General features: G+C 34.4%; 2 protein-coding genes across 2 annotated transcripts; one reads left to right on the top strand and one right to left on the bottom strand.

The window, feature by feature from the left end:
- Positions 1-208: 208 nt before the first annotated feature.
- On the top strand, positions 209-14,280 carry LOC110668270 (diacylglycerol kinase 5). Its single transcript, XM_021829444.2, has 13 exons — positions 209-357; positions 2,521-2,736; positions 2,818-2,937; positions 3,053-3,181; positions 8,607-8,692; positions 10,016-10,139; positions 10,856-10,904; positions 11,395-11,477; positions 11,823-11,890; positions 12,742-12,816; positions 12,935-13,022; positions 13,146-13,262; positions 13,822-14,280. The coding sequence occupies exons 1-13, from the start codon at positions 277-279 to the stop codon at positions 14,143-14,145; spliced, it is 1,560 nt and encodes a 519-aa protein (XP_021685136.2). The 5' UTR covers positions 209-276; the 3' UTR covers positions 14,146-14,280.
- A 176-nt stretch (positions 14,281-14,456) lies between these two features.
- LOC110668271 (protein THYLAKOID FORMATION1, chloroplastic) lies at positions 14,457-17,355 on the bottom strand. Its single transcript, XM_021829445.2, has 5 exons — positions 16,905-17,355; positions 16,261-16,528; positions 15,800-16,013; positions 15,294-15,409; positions 14,457-14,836 (listed from the first exon to the last, which is right to left on the bottom strand). The coding sequence occupies exons 1-5, from the start codon at positions 17,104-17,106 to the stop codon at positions 14,746-14,748; spliced, it is 891 nt and encodes a 296-aa protein (XP_021685137.2). The 5' UTR covers positions 17,107-17,355; the 3' UTR covers positions 14,457-14,745.
- Between the last annotated feature and the right edge of the window lie 321 nt (positions 17,356-17,676).

The raw sequence follows: 17,676 nt of genomic DNA, 5'->3' as shown, positions 1-17,676 counted from the left end.
ATTGTTAATTAAAAAAAAAAATTGATTAGGCAATGTAATGTGCTAAAGTCTCTAAATCATCACGTTATTAGGAGAGAAAGCACTGAAGCTGCGAATTTTCCACATTCAATTTGCATATAAAAATTGTGAAAGAAAGAGAATTGTCATAATTGTCGCTCTTTTCTTCCTGGGTGCAGATTACGGAGGCTGACAAAATCCCTTCTCTTTTCTTTCATCTTCCTCCTGCTCCTCCTCCTCCTTGTTTTCCTCTGCAGATCCTCTCTGCAAGTTGGAAGCATGGGTAACAGTGCTCCTTCCAAAATCAAGCGCCATCAACATCATCAACAACAGAAAACATGTTGTTTCATGTCAAAGGAGGTAATTAATACCATTTTTGTTTCATTCTGAATCTCTCTTTATTCTATTCAATGTAGATGTAGGGGTAGCAGGTTGTGCGTCGGTTGCGTTTTGTTTTTTAGGACAGTTCAAACAATTGAAAATCATCCATATCCAATGTATATTTACAGAACATATAAACTTGAAAATTTATATTAAATTTAGTTATTTATAATTTAATTTTAAATAGATTAATCTCTTTATTTAAAAAAAATAAATAAATTATTTTATTAATAAAATAATTATTTTATTAAAATTTACCTTTAGTAAATTGAAAACAGCAATATTTTAATTTATCACATTTTATTTTTTTTAATAATTTAATTTATGTACATACTTTTAATATTTGTGATAATTTAATTCCTTAAATTATGATTTATGATTGACTAATAATAAATTTTAACATAAAATTATCTTATAAATAGAAACATATGCAAGAGAATAAAGATATTAAATTATAATTTTTATCATGTTTCGGATACTTAATTGGAAAATGTCTTTTTAATTTTATATATATTTTTAATTAATTTTGTATAAATTTTAATATAAAAACTATTAAACTTATTTTTATAGATATTCAACTTGTATTAAATACATCAAAAGACTATAAATTTGTTCATCAATATTTATTATTATAACAAATGTTAGTTGTTTTATTGATTATTGCATATTAACAGTTAGTAGTTAGATATTTTTATATTAATTTATATAAAGTAAAAATATTTGATAAAAATAATTATTAGATTAACAGTTAAATATAAAAATAATAGTATTATCTTTTTTTATCATAGTTAAAACACTCTCTCGACCTCTAAAAATTACTAATATTTCATAAGCTATTTTCTTAATTTCATATCACTAAATAATATAAATAAGAGAGATAATATTTTGATAATGATCAAAATATTAATATTCTAATTGATTTAATTCTATGATAAAATTTATTTCATTCACAAATGAATTTCATGATAAAATTTATTTATAAATAAAATTTTTTATTTAATATATTTTATATTAAATGTAAAATTTATTTCAATAAAATAAATTTTGTGTTTGCAATAAATAAAAATAAAATAATATATAATAAAAATATAATTTTATCATTTAAAATATATAATTTCAAATTTAAAATTTATTTATTAATTTTATCAATTTTAATAGGATTTATTTTAGTTATAATAAATTTTATAAAATTAATTATTAAGAATCATTAAATAAATTTTTATTTAAATTAAATATTAAAATTTTAAATTTATAAATAAAATTTTATAAAATTTATTTATATTAAATATTATTTTAAAAGCTATCAGCGTATTATATTTTATTTGGGCCTGGCAAGACCATGGGCTGAAATAGAGATTTTGACCAAACAATCCTGTAAAATTTGGAGGCGGGTCGTTTGAAACGACAAAATTCTCTAACAAAACGAACATCATAACACGCCACTACAGTAAAATAAAATACGAAGCGACACTCCACGCCAATGGCCTTTGTGGCTGCTAGGTGAGATCTGACGTCACCCCTCGGGTTTCATTATTATTATTATTATTATTTTCAAAGTTTCAGTATTAGTTAGGGCAACTGTGCAACGCTTTCTTCAATATAAGAAATGTGAATTACCCACAGTTTAAATGCGTGAAAAATAAAAGAAAAGAAAATATTTAGAAAGAAAATATAAAAAATATCCACTTTCTTTAAAAAGAGGAAAATTAATTTTTATTTTTTAAAATATTTTTTTTAAATCAAGAAAAATAAAAAATTGCCTAAAAATATATATTTATTTTAAAATTATATAATAAAAAGAAAAAAAAAAGAAAGGACATAACAATAAAGAAATAATAAATTAAAAAATACCTTTTATTTTCTTTCCCTCTAAAAAATTTCCCAAAAAGCAGTGTAATATTACTAAAAGAATTAATTTTAATTAATTTCATTTAATTTTATTTACTCTAATTGAACAAACGCCAACGTGATTCAGATTCACCTTCTTCGGTCAACGGTGCCTTTAATATCTCATCCTTATCCTTCTTTTGATCCTTCAGATACCTCCCATTTTAACTAACTCTAACTGTGCCCCTTCCCTGTCTCGTCTGCTTCTCTTCCTTTTTCATTTTCAAGGTAAAATCTTCTTCATTGATCGTGCAGATGGATGCAGCGGCGACGGATTCTGTTTCTGAATCCACTTTGAATGAATTTCGCATCCCATCTTTCATCTTCCAGCCTGAATTGGAGGTTTCTGATGATGGATCTCCATCTCCTCCTCCACAGTATCCCGTTTTAGTCTTTATCAACTCCAAGAGTGGTGGTCAGCTGGGCGGTGATCTCCTTCTCACCTATCGTTCCCTTCTAAATGAGAAACAGGTACCTTCTTCCTTCACTTTTTATACATATCATATGGACTTCGTTTGAATGCGTTGGATGTTTCACTATTTTTCCTTTTAGGTTTTTGATTTGGGAGAAGAGGCTCCTGATAAAGTGTTGCGAAGAATTTATCTCAATCTGGAAATGCTCAAGCCTCGTAGTAAATTGGCCGATGAGATTCAACAGAGGTTGAGAATAATTGTGAGTTTTTGTTGTTATTTCTCCATTCTTTTCAGTTCTATGTCCTTGTCAATTTTAGGTTGCAGAATTGAAAACGCAATTTTATCTACGTTTAACACTTACTTGGACTCTTTAGGTTGCAGGTGGTGATGGAACTGCTGGCTGGCTTCTTGGAGTTGTTTGCGATCTCAAGTTATCGCATCCACCCCCAATCGCTACAGTGCCTCTCGGAACTGGAAACAATCTTCCGTTTGCTTTTGGTTGGGTGAGATTTTACCTCTCTTTAGTAGGCTGAACTATATTTTATTCTCTTTGTCAACTGGCAGATTTTGTTGTGGCAGAAAAAAATAGAAAGGAAGGAAACACAGAGAATGGAACTCAAATCTCAATCAACTTCATTAAGAAATCAAGAATGGTTTCTATGCAATCAGTTACATCATTTATAGCTAACAATCTAACAACTCCACAACAGATTCTCACTTTCCCGCTCACATAACTAATCTTGCCTAACAAATTGCTAAGCACACAGAACAGAATCCACAACCATAACAACTTCTCGAAGACTCTCTGAGCTGCATAACAACTTCTAGAAGTCACCATTACAAAGAATCTCAGCATGCACTGTTTAACGATCACTTATTCTCATTTAGTCATATGCACCTTTACATTTATTAACCATATCACAACAATACCCTCCCCTCAAACGACTCCTTGTCCGCAAGGAGCAAAGTCTGGAAATTGAGCTTGAATATCATCAGCAAATTCCCATGTAGAATCTGCTGGAGAAGCATCCTTTTCAATGAATAAACCATTGAGCAGCAGCCTGATTACGACGCTTCACAATTCTCCTATCTAAAATAGCTTGTGGACAAGGATCACTAATAGGAGAAATTTCAGGTAGATCAACAGAAGCAGGAATGCTAGAATGAGCTGGCTTGAGCAAAGAGACATGAAACACATCATGCATTGTAGCTCCTGGAGGCAGTTGTAATCGATAAGCAATAGCACCAATTTTATGAATGACCTTGTAGGGACCATAATATCTATGATGCAGCTTATTATAACTTCGAGAAAGAGAATGTTGCACATAAGGTTGAAACTTAAGAAAGACCAAATCACCTACTTGAAATTGCCTCTCAGTTCTATGCTTATCTGCCATTTGCTTCATTTAGTCAAATGGTGTTTCAATAAAGCAATAGCAGCCTCCCGATCCCTCATATACAAATCAACAGCAGCAACATTCGAATCCTTTGGAAAATAGGGAATATGAATTGGAGGTGGGAAGCCATATAATGCCTGTAAAGGAGACATTTGAATAGCAGAATGATGAGAAGTGTTATACCAGAATTCTGCTAAAGATAACCATTGGTACCATGTATTGGGCATTTCACCAACCATACACCTCAAATATGTCTCTAATGACCTGTTGACTACCTCTGTTTGGCCATCGGACTACGTGTGGTAGGCAGTAGACAAATGAAGAGATACACCTTGCAACTTGAAGAATTCTTGCCAAAATTGACTAGTAAACACTGCATTTCTGTCTGTTACAATGGTGTTAGGAAGACCATGTAACTTATATACATTATCTAAAAACAACTGAGCCACGGTCTTAGCAGAATTAGGATGTTGTAGCCCAATAAAGTGAGCATACTTTGTTAAACGATCCACCACCACCATAACCACTGTCTTACCTTGAGATTTTGGCAGGGCATCAATAAAATCCATTGTGATATCTGTGAAAACCCCCTGAGGTAATGTTAAGCCTTCAATGAACTAGGATTGGCCACATTTTCATATTTATTTTGCTGACAAACCACATTTTTGGATATACTTCCTTACTGACTTGTGTAATCCCTTCCAATACACAACTGAAGAAAGTCTTCTGCTAGTAACTGACACCCGAGAATGCCCACCAAGAGCACAGTCATTATACAGTTCTAATAATTTGGCTTTCAATTCATCCGAAATACCAATCACTAATTTCCCTTTTCTCCTTAATTGTCCTTCAATCCAAGTGTAATTAGGATGAGATGTTGGATTCTGTTATAAATCAGAAATGAAAGTTTGAAGAGCAATATGTGACTGCCGACTTTAATAACAACCAATAATTGATCAGGCATAATGTGAGCTGTAATGGTAGCTACAGAAGTTAAAGGAATCCTTGAAAGAGCGTCTATAGCCTGATTTTCTTGCCTTTTTTTATATTGAATTTCGTAATCATAATGTTGCAACTTAGTAAGCCAAGCTTGTTAAGCAGGAGTTGTCAATTTCTACCCCAATAAGAATTTCAAACTCTTGTGATTTTTTCTAATAATAAAATGTCGCTGCAGCAAGTAATACTCCCAATGCTTAATAGGAAAGAGTATTGCTAGGAGTTCCCGCTCATATGCTGAAAGCCCCATGTTTCTCACAGACAACACCTTGCTAATATAGGCAATAGGGTGACCCTCTTGCATAAGCATAGCCCCGATAGCTTCACCAAAGGCATCAATCTCCACAATGAAAACTTTAGAGAAATCTGGTAGGGACAGAACTGGAGCTCGAATCATTGCTTGCTTAAGAACTACAAAGGCATTCTGTGCTTCTTCAGTCCAATTATAACTACCCTGCTTGAGCAAAATGGTAAGAGGCTTTGCTATCTTGCCATAATCCTTAATAAATCTTCTGTAGTAATCAGTAAGGCCAATGAAGCTTCTGTGCTGCTTGACAGTTTGTGGAGTAGGCCAACACTGAACTGCTTGAATCTTCTTAGGGTCAGTGTGAACCCCCTCAGCTGTAATCACATGGCCTAAATACTCCCCTTTATCTGCCCCAAAATGACACTTGCTCTCCTTAGCATATAATTGATATTCCCTCATCAAATTAAGGACAGCATGCAAATGGATCAAATGTTCCCCCTCATTTTTATTGTAAATCAAGATATCATCAAAGAACACAAGCACACACTTCCTCAAAAGTGGCTTGAATATTGAATTCATCAAAGATTGAAAAGTTGAGGGTGCATTTGTCAGCCCAAAGGGCATTACTAAAAACTCATAGTGTCCCTCGTGAGTCTTGAATGCAGTTTTTGGCACATTTTCCTCTTTCATTCTTACTTGCCAATACCCTGACCTTAAGTCTATTTTAGAGAAAACACTAGCCCCTCCCAACTCTTCTAATAGTCCTTCAATCAAGGGAATTGAAAATTTATCTTTCACAGTAATGTTGTTCAAGCTTCTGTAATCGATACACATTCTCCAAGTGTTATCCTTCTTTTTAACTAGAATCACAGGACTAGCATAAGGGCTTGTATTATTTCTAATTACCCCTGATTTCAACATATCCCTAGTCATTTCTTCAATTACATTCTTTTGCATAGAAGCATACCTGTAGGGTCTTGCATTTACAAGTTGAGAACCAGGTTTAACGATGATTTTATGGTCATGAGTCCTGTGAGGAGTTAACTCTTTTGGCCCTTGAAACACATCTGGAAAATCCTGCAACAACTTCTTAAGTTAAGGCCATTCCTGCCTCTCTTGATCAGCATATAGCATTCCATGATGTGATAGACAAGAATTAGGAGTAGTAAACCATTCATGTTGTTTGATATTCAGAGTATGAAGGGTCTGATCTTGCACAAATTGATCTCCCTTCAAGGTATATTGCCGATCCTTTAACAAAAATTGCGTAGTTAGTTTTGCAAAATTCCAATTAATAGTGCCAAGAGTCTTAAGCCACTGAATTCCCAGAATTAAATTATAACTCTCCAAGGATAGCAGATATACAACAATTGTAAAAAACTGATTTTGCATAGCCCATTGAAAGCTTGGACACATAGAATCACATTTAAGGGCTTGACCATTAGCAATTTCAACCCAAATACAATTAACTGTAGTAATATGACATTGCAGATCCTTAGCTAACTGCTTGCTTAGAAAATTATGAGTGCTGCCAGTATCTATTAACACATGTAATCCTCTCTTCCCACAGTGGCCTTTGATAATCATTGTTTGGTTATTGCCAGTGCCCCACAGTGCATTGAGAGAAAGCTGCCCTTCCGGAATACAATCATCATCTGCCAATTCACTTTCTAAAACAGCATCTAATTCATTTTCATCAACCACTTCCTTAAGTTGCAACACATAAATTTGTCTTTTCTCACATTTATGGCCTGGAGAATATTTTTCATCGCACTAGTAACATAAATTCTTTGCTCTCTTCTCATCTATATCTTTACTGGTTAAAGTGCTAGGAATTTTCTTTGGAAGGTTTGTAGTTTTAGGGAAGGTGGTATTTGTTTGTGGAGAGACTTTTGTGGTTAAAGAGTTTTTAGGATAAGTGGTAGATATGGTAATGGTTAAAGGTTTTTGATAACTCATATTGGGTGTTGAATTGGTATTGGTTTATGGGTAGGTTTAGGTTTCTGTTATATGGCTGCCATAGTGAGTTCTTGTAATTTGGCAAGGGAGTAAGCTTCAGCCAAAGATTTAGGTTTGAACATCCTAAATAGGCATCTGTAATTCATCATTCAACCCAGAAAGGAAAAAACTTAAAGCTTGTTCTTTAGTAATACGTGCCTTAGGATAAAGTTCATCAAACGCATTCAAATAGTCTAGCAAAGAATCCACCTGTTTCAAGTTTCTCAACTAAGCAGTACGATCATCAAAAGCATGGTCACCAAATCTGGCCCCCAAAGCCCTAACATATTCATTCCAATTTAGATACGCCTCTATGCGTTTTGTCTTAATGAATCTCTGGTGCCTCTGAATTGCACGACCTTTTAGATGTAAGGCTGCAACTTTTACACGATTCTCATACTCAATTCTTCCAACTTCAAAAAAATATTCTGCTTTCCGTAACTAGCCTTCTAACAGTTCCCTATTGAAGCGAGGAATTCCAATTTAGCAGAATTGTTCCACGGATTAGCCCTCACTATATTATCAACAACTGGCACTTGCACATCCTGATTCCTTCTTCCCACTGTCTCCACATTCTGACACCTTAATCCAGTAATCAAAGTTTTCAACTCATCAACAATTTCCTGAAACTTAACTTCCTGTCTCGCCACCATCTTCTGTAGCCAAGCTTCCTGTCTGTGCTCAGCCTCAATCACCATCGAAGCCAACTTTTTTCGCCACTCTTGGGATCGCGTCTCCACCCCTGTCATGGCCGTGGACCACAGCTCTGATACCAATGTAGTAGCAGACAAAAATAGAAAGGAAGGAAACACAGAGAATGGAACTCAAATCTCAATCAACTTCATTAAGAAATCAAGAATGGTTTCTATGCAATCATTTACATCATTTATAGCTAACAATCTAACAACTCCATAACAGATTCTCACTTTCCCGCTCACATAACTAATCTTGCCTAACAAATTGCTAAGCACACAGCACAGAATCCACAACCATAACAGCTTCTCGAAAACTCTCTGAGCTGGCATAACAACTTCTAGAAGACCGTTACAAAAGAATCTCGGCACGTACCGTTTAACAATCACTTATTCTCATTTACTCATATGCACTGTTTCATATATTAACCATATCACAACAGATTTATAATTTATTACTTTTGGAGTGGAAGGAACATCTCTATTTTCAATAATTTCTGGTTCTTGTGCATATGGATGGTCATCTAATTTTTCAAATGAATCATGATTCAGCATTTGTAATGGAAATTGATGTAACATGCCAATGTTTGTTTTGCAGGGAAAAAAGAATCCTGGAACAGATCCCAATTCTGTGATGTCTTTCCTGAACCAAGTAAAGAAAGCAAAGGAAATGAAAATAGACAAGTTAGTTAAAGTTACTTTCATTCTCTCCCATATATTGGCATACATTTGTTACATTTCCATATTAATGATGTTGAAAATTTTCTTGGTTACTTTATTATCATTTGCAAATTCTGAAGCATCACAGCTTGGCAATACTCCTAGATTCTGGTTCTATTCAACTATATTATTTATTAGCAATTTATGTTTTCTGGTTCTCAAAGATATATATGAAGAAGCAACTACTATTGTGCGCACAGTGGGAGAGAACACAAGAGATTTTCCTATCTCAATTGGATTACACCAAGGTTCAGCTGTAAGCCCTTACCTTTTTACATTAGTTTTAGATGAATTGACGAAATATATACAAGAGAGTTTCCCTTGGTGCATGATTTTTGTAGATGATATAGTTCTGATAGATGAAACGCGAAAATGAATCAATAAAAAGCTAGAGTTTTGGAGAAGTACTCTAGAGTCAAAGGGTTTTAAGTTAAATAGAACGAATACAGAATACATTTATTGCAAGTTCAGTGAAGGCTGAACTAGGGAAAGAGTTAGTTTGGATGGAGTGGTACTGCCCCAAAGTAATCACTTTAAATATCTCGGCTCAATCCTTCAAGTAGATGGGGGATGTGAGGAGGATGTTAGTCATAGGATTAAAGCCGGATGATTGAAGTGGAGAAGTGCCACGGGAGTTTTATGTGATCGCAAGATTCCCAATAAGTTGAAAGGAAAATTTTACCGTACAGCCATACGACCGGTCATATTATATGGTAGTGAGTGTTGGGCGCTGAAGTAGTTGTATGTGTCTAAGATAAGAGTTGCGGAGATGAGAATGTTAAGGTGGATGAGTGGTCATACTAGACTAGATAAAGTCTGTAATGAGAGTATTAGAGAAAATATAGGAGTGGTGGTTTAATCATGTGAAGCGTAGACATACGGAGGCTCCAGTTAGACAAGTAGAGCACATTTGGTTAGAGGATAGAAAGAAAAGAAGGGATAGACCTAAATTGACTTGGAGTAGAGTAGTACAACATGACCTAGAAGCATTACACATTTTCGAGATTTAACCCAAAATCGTTTAGAATGGAGAAAGAGAATCCATATAGCCGATCTCAAATTCTTGGAATAAAAGCTTAGTTGAGTTGAGTTGGTTCTCAAGCTAGACTAGACAAGTAGATTGGTTCCCTGAAATCTCTTTTTTGATTACACATATGATCATTATTTCTTTGGATCTGAAGTAGTCAGATGGATGGGACAATCAATTGATATATGTTTTGCCTTTATTTTATCCATTTTATTTTTGCTTTCCTTGTTTTGTTTCTTATACTGCCCTCTATGATTCAGCTGGCATATTCTTATGAGGATGAGGGCTCCAAGAGGAGGTCCCTGTGATCCCATTGCACCTCTTGAGCTACCACATTCTCTGCATGCATTTCAGCGTGTTTCTCCAACTGATGAACTCAACGTGGTAAGCAGTCTATTTACATTTGCCTTTTATGGACTCTCTAGAACTTTAATTTGTACTCTTCTGGTAGTGAACCGAGTTGGTGCTACTATTTTGGATGATATCCCCAAATAACTATAATTTCAAAACCCAAGATTGTCTTTGTAGCTGGTTTGAATAAAAACTTTTTGCTAATAATAAGTTTGAGCTTGTGCCTTTTATATTAGGTGTTGTTACTTTTTCCCCAAATTTTAATTATCAAGCAATACTGTTTATCTTGTTTTGAACTAGTAGAAATTTTTAGCTTCTTGTAAACGTAAGAGAGACAACCAAAATCATGGTAAAACTCAGTAAAGAGTTGTCAGTTGCTGTATGGCTAATCAGGTGGCACAAGCAGTCGCAACTTAGAAATGGTTGTTTATCTTTGTTCCAGTGTTCACTGGAGGAATATTTTAAAGTTATTATATACTAAATGATATGGTTTATTTGGCAAATTGCAGTTTAATTATTTTACAAGCTCTTATGTGTTAGTCTAACTATGACTGAGTAAAACAAGTTCCATTCATTGCATTAACAGGATGGACACATTTTCATGATGCTGGTTAATTAAGTCCTGTTTAGAGGAAAATGAGAAAACCATTGCAAACCTTGTCTTTCTTGACTCTCTCTATCATGTCCTCTTATTTGGATATAATATTGCATTATGTGTTCTTACATGTAATATTCTTTTTCCTTTTTAGGAAGGTTACCACACATTTCGTGGGGGATTCTGGAACTACTTCAGCATGGGTAAGATTTCTTCACTGGACAAGTGTATACAAGCATTATTTCACAAAGCTCTTTGACCTTATAAAGAGTGTTTGTTTGGTACAAATGTCTCAAACTTCTGTATAATTAGTATTCCTTTTTGGAATTATATGTTTATCTTCTCTTTGTTATATTTACCTTTAGGTTAAGAATATTTATATGCTTGTTGTATGCAATTACTGGAACAATTTCGCCCAGGAACATCTGAGATAGTGAGTGGAGATGTTGAATAACAAATTATAAGTTTTAGGAGGAGTCTTGATCATAAGCAATAATTGAAATATAAAATCTGTTATGAACACCAAAGATTTTATTTGTCAGTCTTGTTCTGTCCATTAGCTTCTACTGTGAAATTGAACCAAATGGATATTTAATTGGGTCTTAACTTGGATCATTTCATGGTTTCTGTCTTTAGAAATTTGATTTTAACTCAATAAATCTGTGACTTAAACACGTGTTCTTTTGTTGACAGGCATGGATGCTCAAGTATCATATGCATTTCATTCTGAGCGAAAGCTGCATCCCGAGAAATTTAAAAATCAGTTAGTTAATCAGGTATTTTGAAGCTTTATGCGCTAATTGTGGTAACAGAAGAATGCTCAATGTTTAGTCAAATATCTGCTGGTACATTAATAGTAGCTACAATCATTAATTCACTGTTAAATTGCTAATGCTGAACATGTTTGTGGGATTAAAGTCTCATATGTTTGAGATTTTACATTTAAACTTACAATAAAACAAGTTTGAAATACTTCAATAATTTATGGTTTTTAGTAGATTATATCTGTTGAGTTATCTCGGTTTTGCTTATGCATTTCTTACATTATTCTCAGGAAGAAATGCTGCTACGGCTTTTGTTGTCTTTATTTATTTATTTATTTATTGGCTCTTGCAAACCAGAGTACTTATGCAAAGCTTGGATGTACACAAGGGTGGTTTTTTGCTTCTCTTTTTCATCCTACGTCAAAGTGAGTGTAAACAGATTGCTTCTTAGATTGAGTTACTCTGCTTTTTTGCTATCTTCTAATAGTTTTTTCTGCTATAAAATGTTCCATTCCATTTCAAAATTTTCATATCTATAGAAGAATCTTATCATGCTTTTCATCTTTGCTTTGTTTGGCAATTTTCTGTAACTCACTGTTGAGATGAATGTTTGCTGCCTGATTGACCATCAACATGACTACTACTAAGTTTTTCAGCATGTTTTCAATTTTTAGCATTTTTGCATCTGACTGATTTTGGTTATGTGGAGTTTGAACCTGTACTGATTTTTTCCTGTCTTTTCTTATGCATTAATTATTACTCGTGCATGAGTGAAATGCTGCAAACAGTAATCTCCTTTCTGTGTACACAGTTGCGGGACTCTGCAAAGTCTCAAGTCTTTTACTTCAAGTGGTCATTTTATGCTACATTGTTATATTATTCTCTACACATAAGAGTACCAAACTACCAACAGCTATTGTAAAATTTTGCTGCAATAATAATAGCGGCTTACTACCTTAAGCTTTATATTTAAGCATTTATGAATAATAATCCTATTACGTTTTTGTCCCCATTTTACTTCTCCTTTATGATTCACTTTTATTGATAAGAGAAGGAGAAAACTAGAGAAATTTTATCTAATATAGTACTGGTTCATGTAATATTGTTTTAAGCTTATCTCTTTGAAATAGTTAGGAGCAGACATGGAGGAATGTGTTTCAATGTTCTAGAGTTTATAGACTTGGTCAGGTCCTATGACAGATAATTTTGCTTGTTATTTTTTTTTCCTGTGTCTCTATGTATTATAATGCAATGACATTTTCTTTTTGTATTACAGGAACATAGCTCAGCTTGCTAAGGTTAAAGTCATGAAAAGACATGGTCAATGGCAAGATCTCCATATACCCCACAGGTAACTTAATGATCATACGTTGTCTTAATTGGGATTGAGCTTTTTTGTTTCTTTGTTGGCTTCTGGTTCATATGTTTGTTAACCACTTCATATTTCCCTTCCTTCTTGTGTTAAACAGCATTAGGTCAATTGTATGCCTTAACTTGCCCAGTTTTTCCGGTGGACTGAGCCCTTGGGGAACACCAAATAGCAAGAAACAACGCGATGTTAGTTCACTTGGTTATCTGCTTTCAATTTCAGTCTTGCTAGCAATCAAAACATTAATTTCGTACAAACTGATCATACTCGTCAATAACTAATGAAATATGTCTTTTCTTCTGTGCATGCAGAGAGACTTGACTCCACCATATGTAGATGATGGGCTTCTTGAAGTTGTTGGTTTTAGAGATGCTTGGCATGGGCTTGTTTTGCTTGCTCCAAATGGACATGGGACTCGTCTTGCACAAGTAAGAAACAAAACTGTGGGAATCCAAATTCCAAATTAAAGTTTGGGATAATTTAAAAAATGTACCCCGTAGTTTACTGCATTTTTTCTTAAGGAACAATTTCTATTTTTTATTTTCTTCAAATTGATACCTTATGGTTTTAGCGCCATGTCTTGGATCCTTGAAGGAAATGTTGACACGTTAGCATTCAGTTACCAGATCCAAGGACATTGTAATGGCGCTAAATTATAGGATAACAATTTGATGAAATTGAAAGTTGTCCATTAAGTTATAATATACTAAATCACATGTTATATTTTTGAAACTATCACTTATTTAATGATATTAAGCGTTGTCATAAATTCACTAATGTAAACAGGAAAATCAATGTATATAATTCATGATAAAAGGATCATGTAATGTGGAGGCTGCTTACCATCCTTGGTTTTATATCCAAGTGGATGATGCCATCTGTTGGTTGATATTATTTAATTGATATAAACAAATGTAAATGACATTATATACAAAGTGCAGGATTAATAATAATATTTACTTGATTTATGGCCTTCTTTGGCACTAGGCACACAGAATCCGTTTTGAGTTCCACAAAGGTGCTGCCAACCATACATTTATGAGGATTGATGGGGAACCCTGGAAGCAACCCCTACCTGAAGAAGATGATACGGTAGTTGTTGAAATCTCTCACCTTGGCCAAGTAAATATGCTTGCGACCCATGATTGCAGGTCTAAAAGTATTAATGATCCCTTGACAACAAGCAATCATGACGATGGAGATGATGATAGTGATGAAGATGAATCTGAACATGGCGAAGGGCGGAAGAAATTTGGCGCAGCCGACACATTTAGGATCCCCGATGGGGTTGACATTGCACATCTGAGTTGAACCCCTAAGTAAATATTTCTCCTTTGCTTGGCATTTTTTATGGATACTGGATGATATCAAATACTTGATTCGGTAATATTTTAATTGCTACGAAATCTTAATTCATGAATAAGAAATTGCAATGCTATTCCTCTCTGTGATTCCCTTCATTTCTCTTCACTTATTGTTTTCTAAATTTATTCCGTGGACCTGTCCCTCTTAGAGTAAAGGCTGAGTTTATTTTGTTTTATTTATTTATTTTTTAATGCAAACTGCAAAAGTAACACTGAAACGTTTAAGAGGCCGTAGAGTGAGGACCTGATACGGGCTAATACCCAAGAAACTGCAGTGCAGATGGCATTTAATTTAAAAATATAATTATACATCTGCGGTATAACAAAAAGGAGCAAAGATATAAACGTGGTGAAATGAAGACACTAGTATATGCACGTGGTGAAATGAAGACACTAGAACATGTCGTAACCACCATATGCAGAACAAGAGCTGATGAATAGTGCAGACAGTCTCATATTCTACCTCAACAAAAGACACAGAAAAATCAATATGTTGAAGATTCATAGGATTTGATCAGTGTGGTGGGAAATGCTACTGGCTGTATCACTAGCTCACATAGTGGGGTTCTCCCAGACATTTTTTGACAGCCTCATTAGCCTTCTGTGACTCTGCCCGTTCTTCTCGTTTCTTCTTCTCCCTGAAAGCCAAAAACATTTCGGAAACAAGAACCATAAACAAGATAAAAGAAATGAAAGTAATAAACTGCCATGTTATATCCAAGAGAAACAGAACAGTTTGAATCTCACTTCTAAATGCCATGGGTTATGGCATTTTGAGAATTCTTAACCTGGTGTAGAAAAGGCATACAATTGTTCATTCCATCGTATTAAACCTTCATCTTTAAGTGTGATGCTCAAAATCTTTCTCCCACTAGGCTAATATTAGCAATCTAAGTTCTTACAATTTTCACATTGCAGTGTAAGAATTGTCATCTTATCAATTTTCCCATTTAACAAGTTGCAGCTTAACTGCTGAATGCCAGGCTTATGAAAATTATCATGTTTGCAAAACCAGCTGAATGAAGTAAAATTCCATGCCGTGTTCTGAAGTAAAAGAAACCAAATGTAAGCAAGAAGAATTAATTTTCCCTATACCTGTCCACATACTCCTTGAGCAACTCTTTTGCTTGAACCAGTTTGGAAAGGAGGTTGCGATACACATCAAGGTCCCGATCCACACTTCTTTTATTTACATTTAAGGCTGCACAAAGCTATTCCATAGCAATTGAAAGAAAATTGTCAACCCATTAGTAAGAAAATCTTTGTTTGTTGTGTCTTTAACTTGGAACAAAGGAATCCTGACGAGTACCAATGGATAAATCCTTGGCCCACAATCCTAATTTCATAATGAAATAATAATCTGAATGCAGCTTGATTATGCCATACTAAAAAAAAAAAGTGTCTCCATAAAAAATGGTGGATATTTAACATATGAAAAAAAAAAAAAAAGTTCTTAAGAGGCTTAGGAAAGTTAACAGCTTATAATTGTCGTGGCTAACAGAATCAACAATAAATTCTTTGCATTTTGGACAAATCTATTAATGCAACAGCTAGAAATCAACACATTTCAATAATTATATGGAAGTAATGCAAGATGCAACCTTTTCCAATATCGTTGGCTCAGTAGCATTTGAAAGCTCAAGAAGACGAAATAGCCCAACGGCAAAGAATCGGCTGTAGCTGAAACTCCCATTTCCAGCCCTCTCTGCAATGTCCTTTAGTATCCCCTCAACTTCTCCTTCTCTGGATGAAAAGTCAACTAATGAAGTGGCAGTCTGAGATCGAGCCCACTCTTCTAGCCTCTTTGCATCAATTCTGTACTCCACAACATACAGAATTAGCAAGTTTTTCTATCTAATGTATTTAATGCTTAAAGAGCTTCTTTAGAATGAATGAATGAATTCCATAAAATTTTTGGGATCCATTTGCAATTACATAATTATGTTTGGAACCTCAAAAAATTCATTTTGAGAACAATTATTTACATTTGCCTCACTGAAAATTAAACTAGGTAAAAGTATTAAAGTAGAGAAAAGAAAAACAATTCCCACAAAAGACAAACCTATATTGTTCGGGATCCTCCTTCAATGCTTTTATGTATGCTTGGAAAATGGCATCTCGATCCTCATCACTTGGGTATCCTTCCATGAGTTGATCATACACGGTAACAAAACCAAGGGCAAACACAGGGTCGTAACGGTAAGTCCTCTTGTACCTCATCAAATGTTGCTGAACAATCAGCTCCTGCAGAACCGTATTGTAGATGCTTGGAATTGGTCTGTTGTACGCCTTAAGAAAATTGAACTTGGTCTCAGATACAGTGGGCACATCTGTAACCCAATCAATAAAGGAAACAAATCATATGCAAATAAACTACATCAACGAGCCTAAGAAGCAAAGTTAAATCGATTAAAGAGTTGTAAATTTCTAAGAAGCAAAGCAAAGGAATCGCACTGCAAATTTAAGCTAAATCATGCACAGAATCAGCTCCATCGACAATTAGAGACACGAATCGAACATCAATTACTAGTGCGATTCCTTATAAACAAGGAAATTAATAGATGGGATAAGACAAAACAATGCTGTAACTAATCAATTGAATAATTAATTAAAGGCTTAAACTTTTCCATATTGCCTAATCCCTATCACGAAAAGAACAAAGCTTAATTAAATTAGGGTAGTTAAATACACTGTTAAAGAAGTGACCTGTAGCAGTGGACATGCAATGAATAACCATGCGAGAAGTAGAATTTGAAGCTCTAACGCCCATATACTGAGAAGAAAAACCAGAACGGAATCTGAAAGTGTCGAAATTGGAAGCGAAAGAACGCGTCGAGGAAGCAAAGGCCTTTCTGTCATTAGAGGATTGGGCAATTGCAGAGAAGGAGACTGAAGTGACTGCTGCCATTTATTCTATAGATCAGAAATGGGAAGAAAGGGTGAAAATTTTGCGGGAAAGGAAAATTTTTCTAAATCATAGAGAAAAGGGAGAGAAAATCAAAGGAGAAATGGGCATTGGCATTGGGTTGTTGAATTGAACAATGGTGGAAGAAAAGGAGAGGAAGTGAGGTTAGGAAAGAGAGGCTTATCCGATTCCGATGTATTGAATCCAAGCTGAAAATGAGATTTTCTGAGGTTTTGAAGAGAGCCTGTAAGCTTTTGACACGTCGGCATTTCTCGTTGGGATAGTTATTTTCTCTCTCGCTCGTGTGTGGTTGTGGTTCAGTAGCTTCAAAGTGGAAGCGATGTCATGGCTCAAGCCCTCTTACTGCACGGCATTCGGCCACCTTGACTAGCAAACTAATCGAATTGAATTGGCAAAATTAAATAATCGAATTAAATAAATTCAATTGATTTAATTTAGTTCAACTTTGCAATTATAATTGATAACTGTTCACTCCTAAACCGTATTGCATTAAACGAGACCTTTGCAAGTATTATTTTTTTTTAGGCAAACTTAAAAAATTATACATGATTA

This window comes from Hevea brasiliensis, chromosome 10 (genome assembly GCF_030052815.1).
Source record: "Hevea brasiliensis isolate MT/VB/25A 57/8 chromosome 10, ASM3005281v1, whole genome shotgun sequence".
NCBI lineage: Eukaryota > Viridiplantae > Streptophyta > Magnoliopsida > Malpighiales > Euphorbiaceae > Hevea > Hevea brasiliensis.
This window is presented reverse-complemented; position numbering and strand designations above follow the sequence as displayed.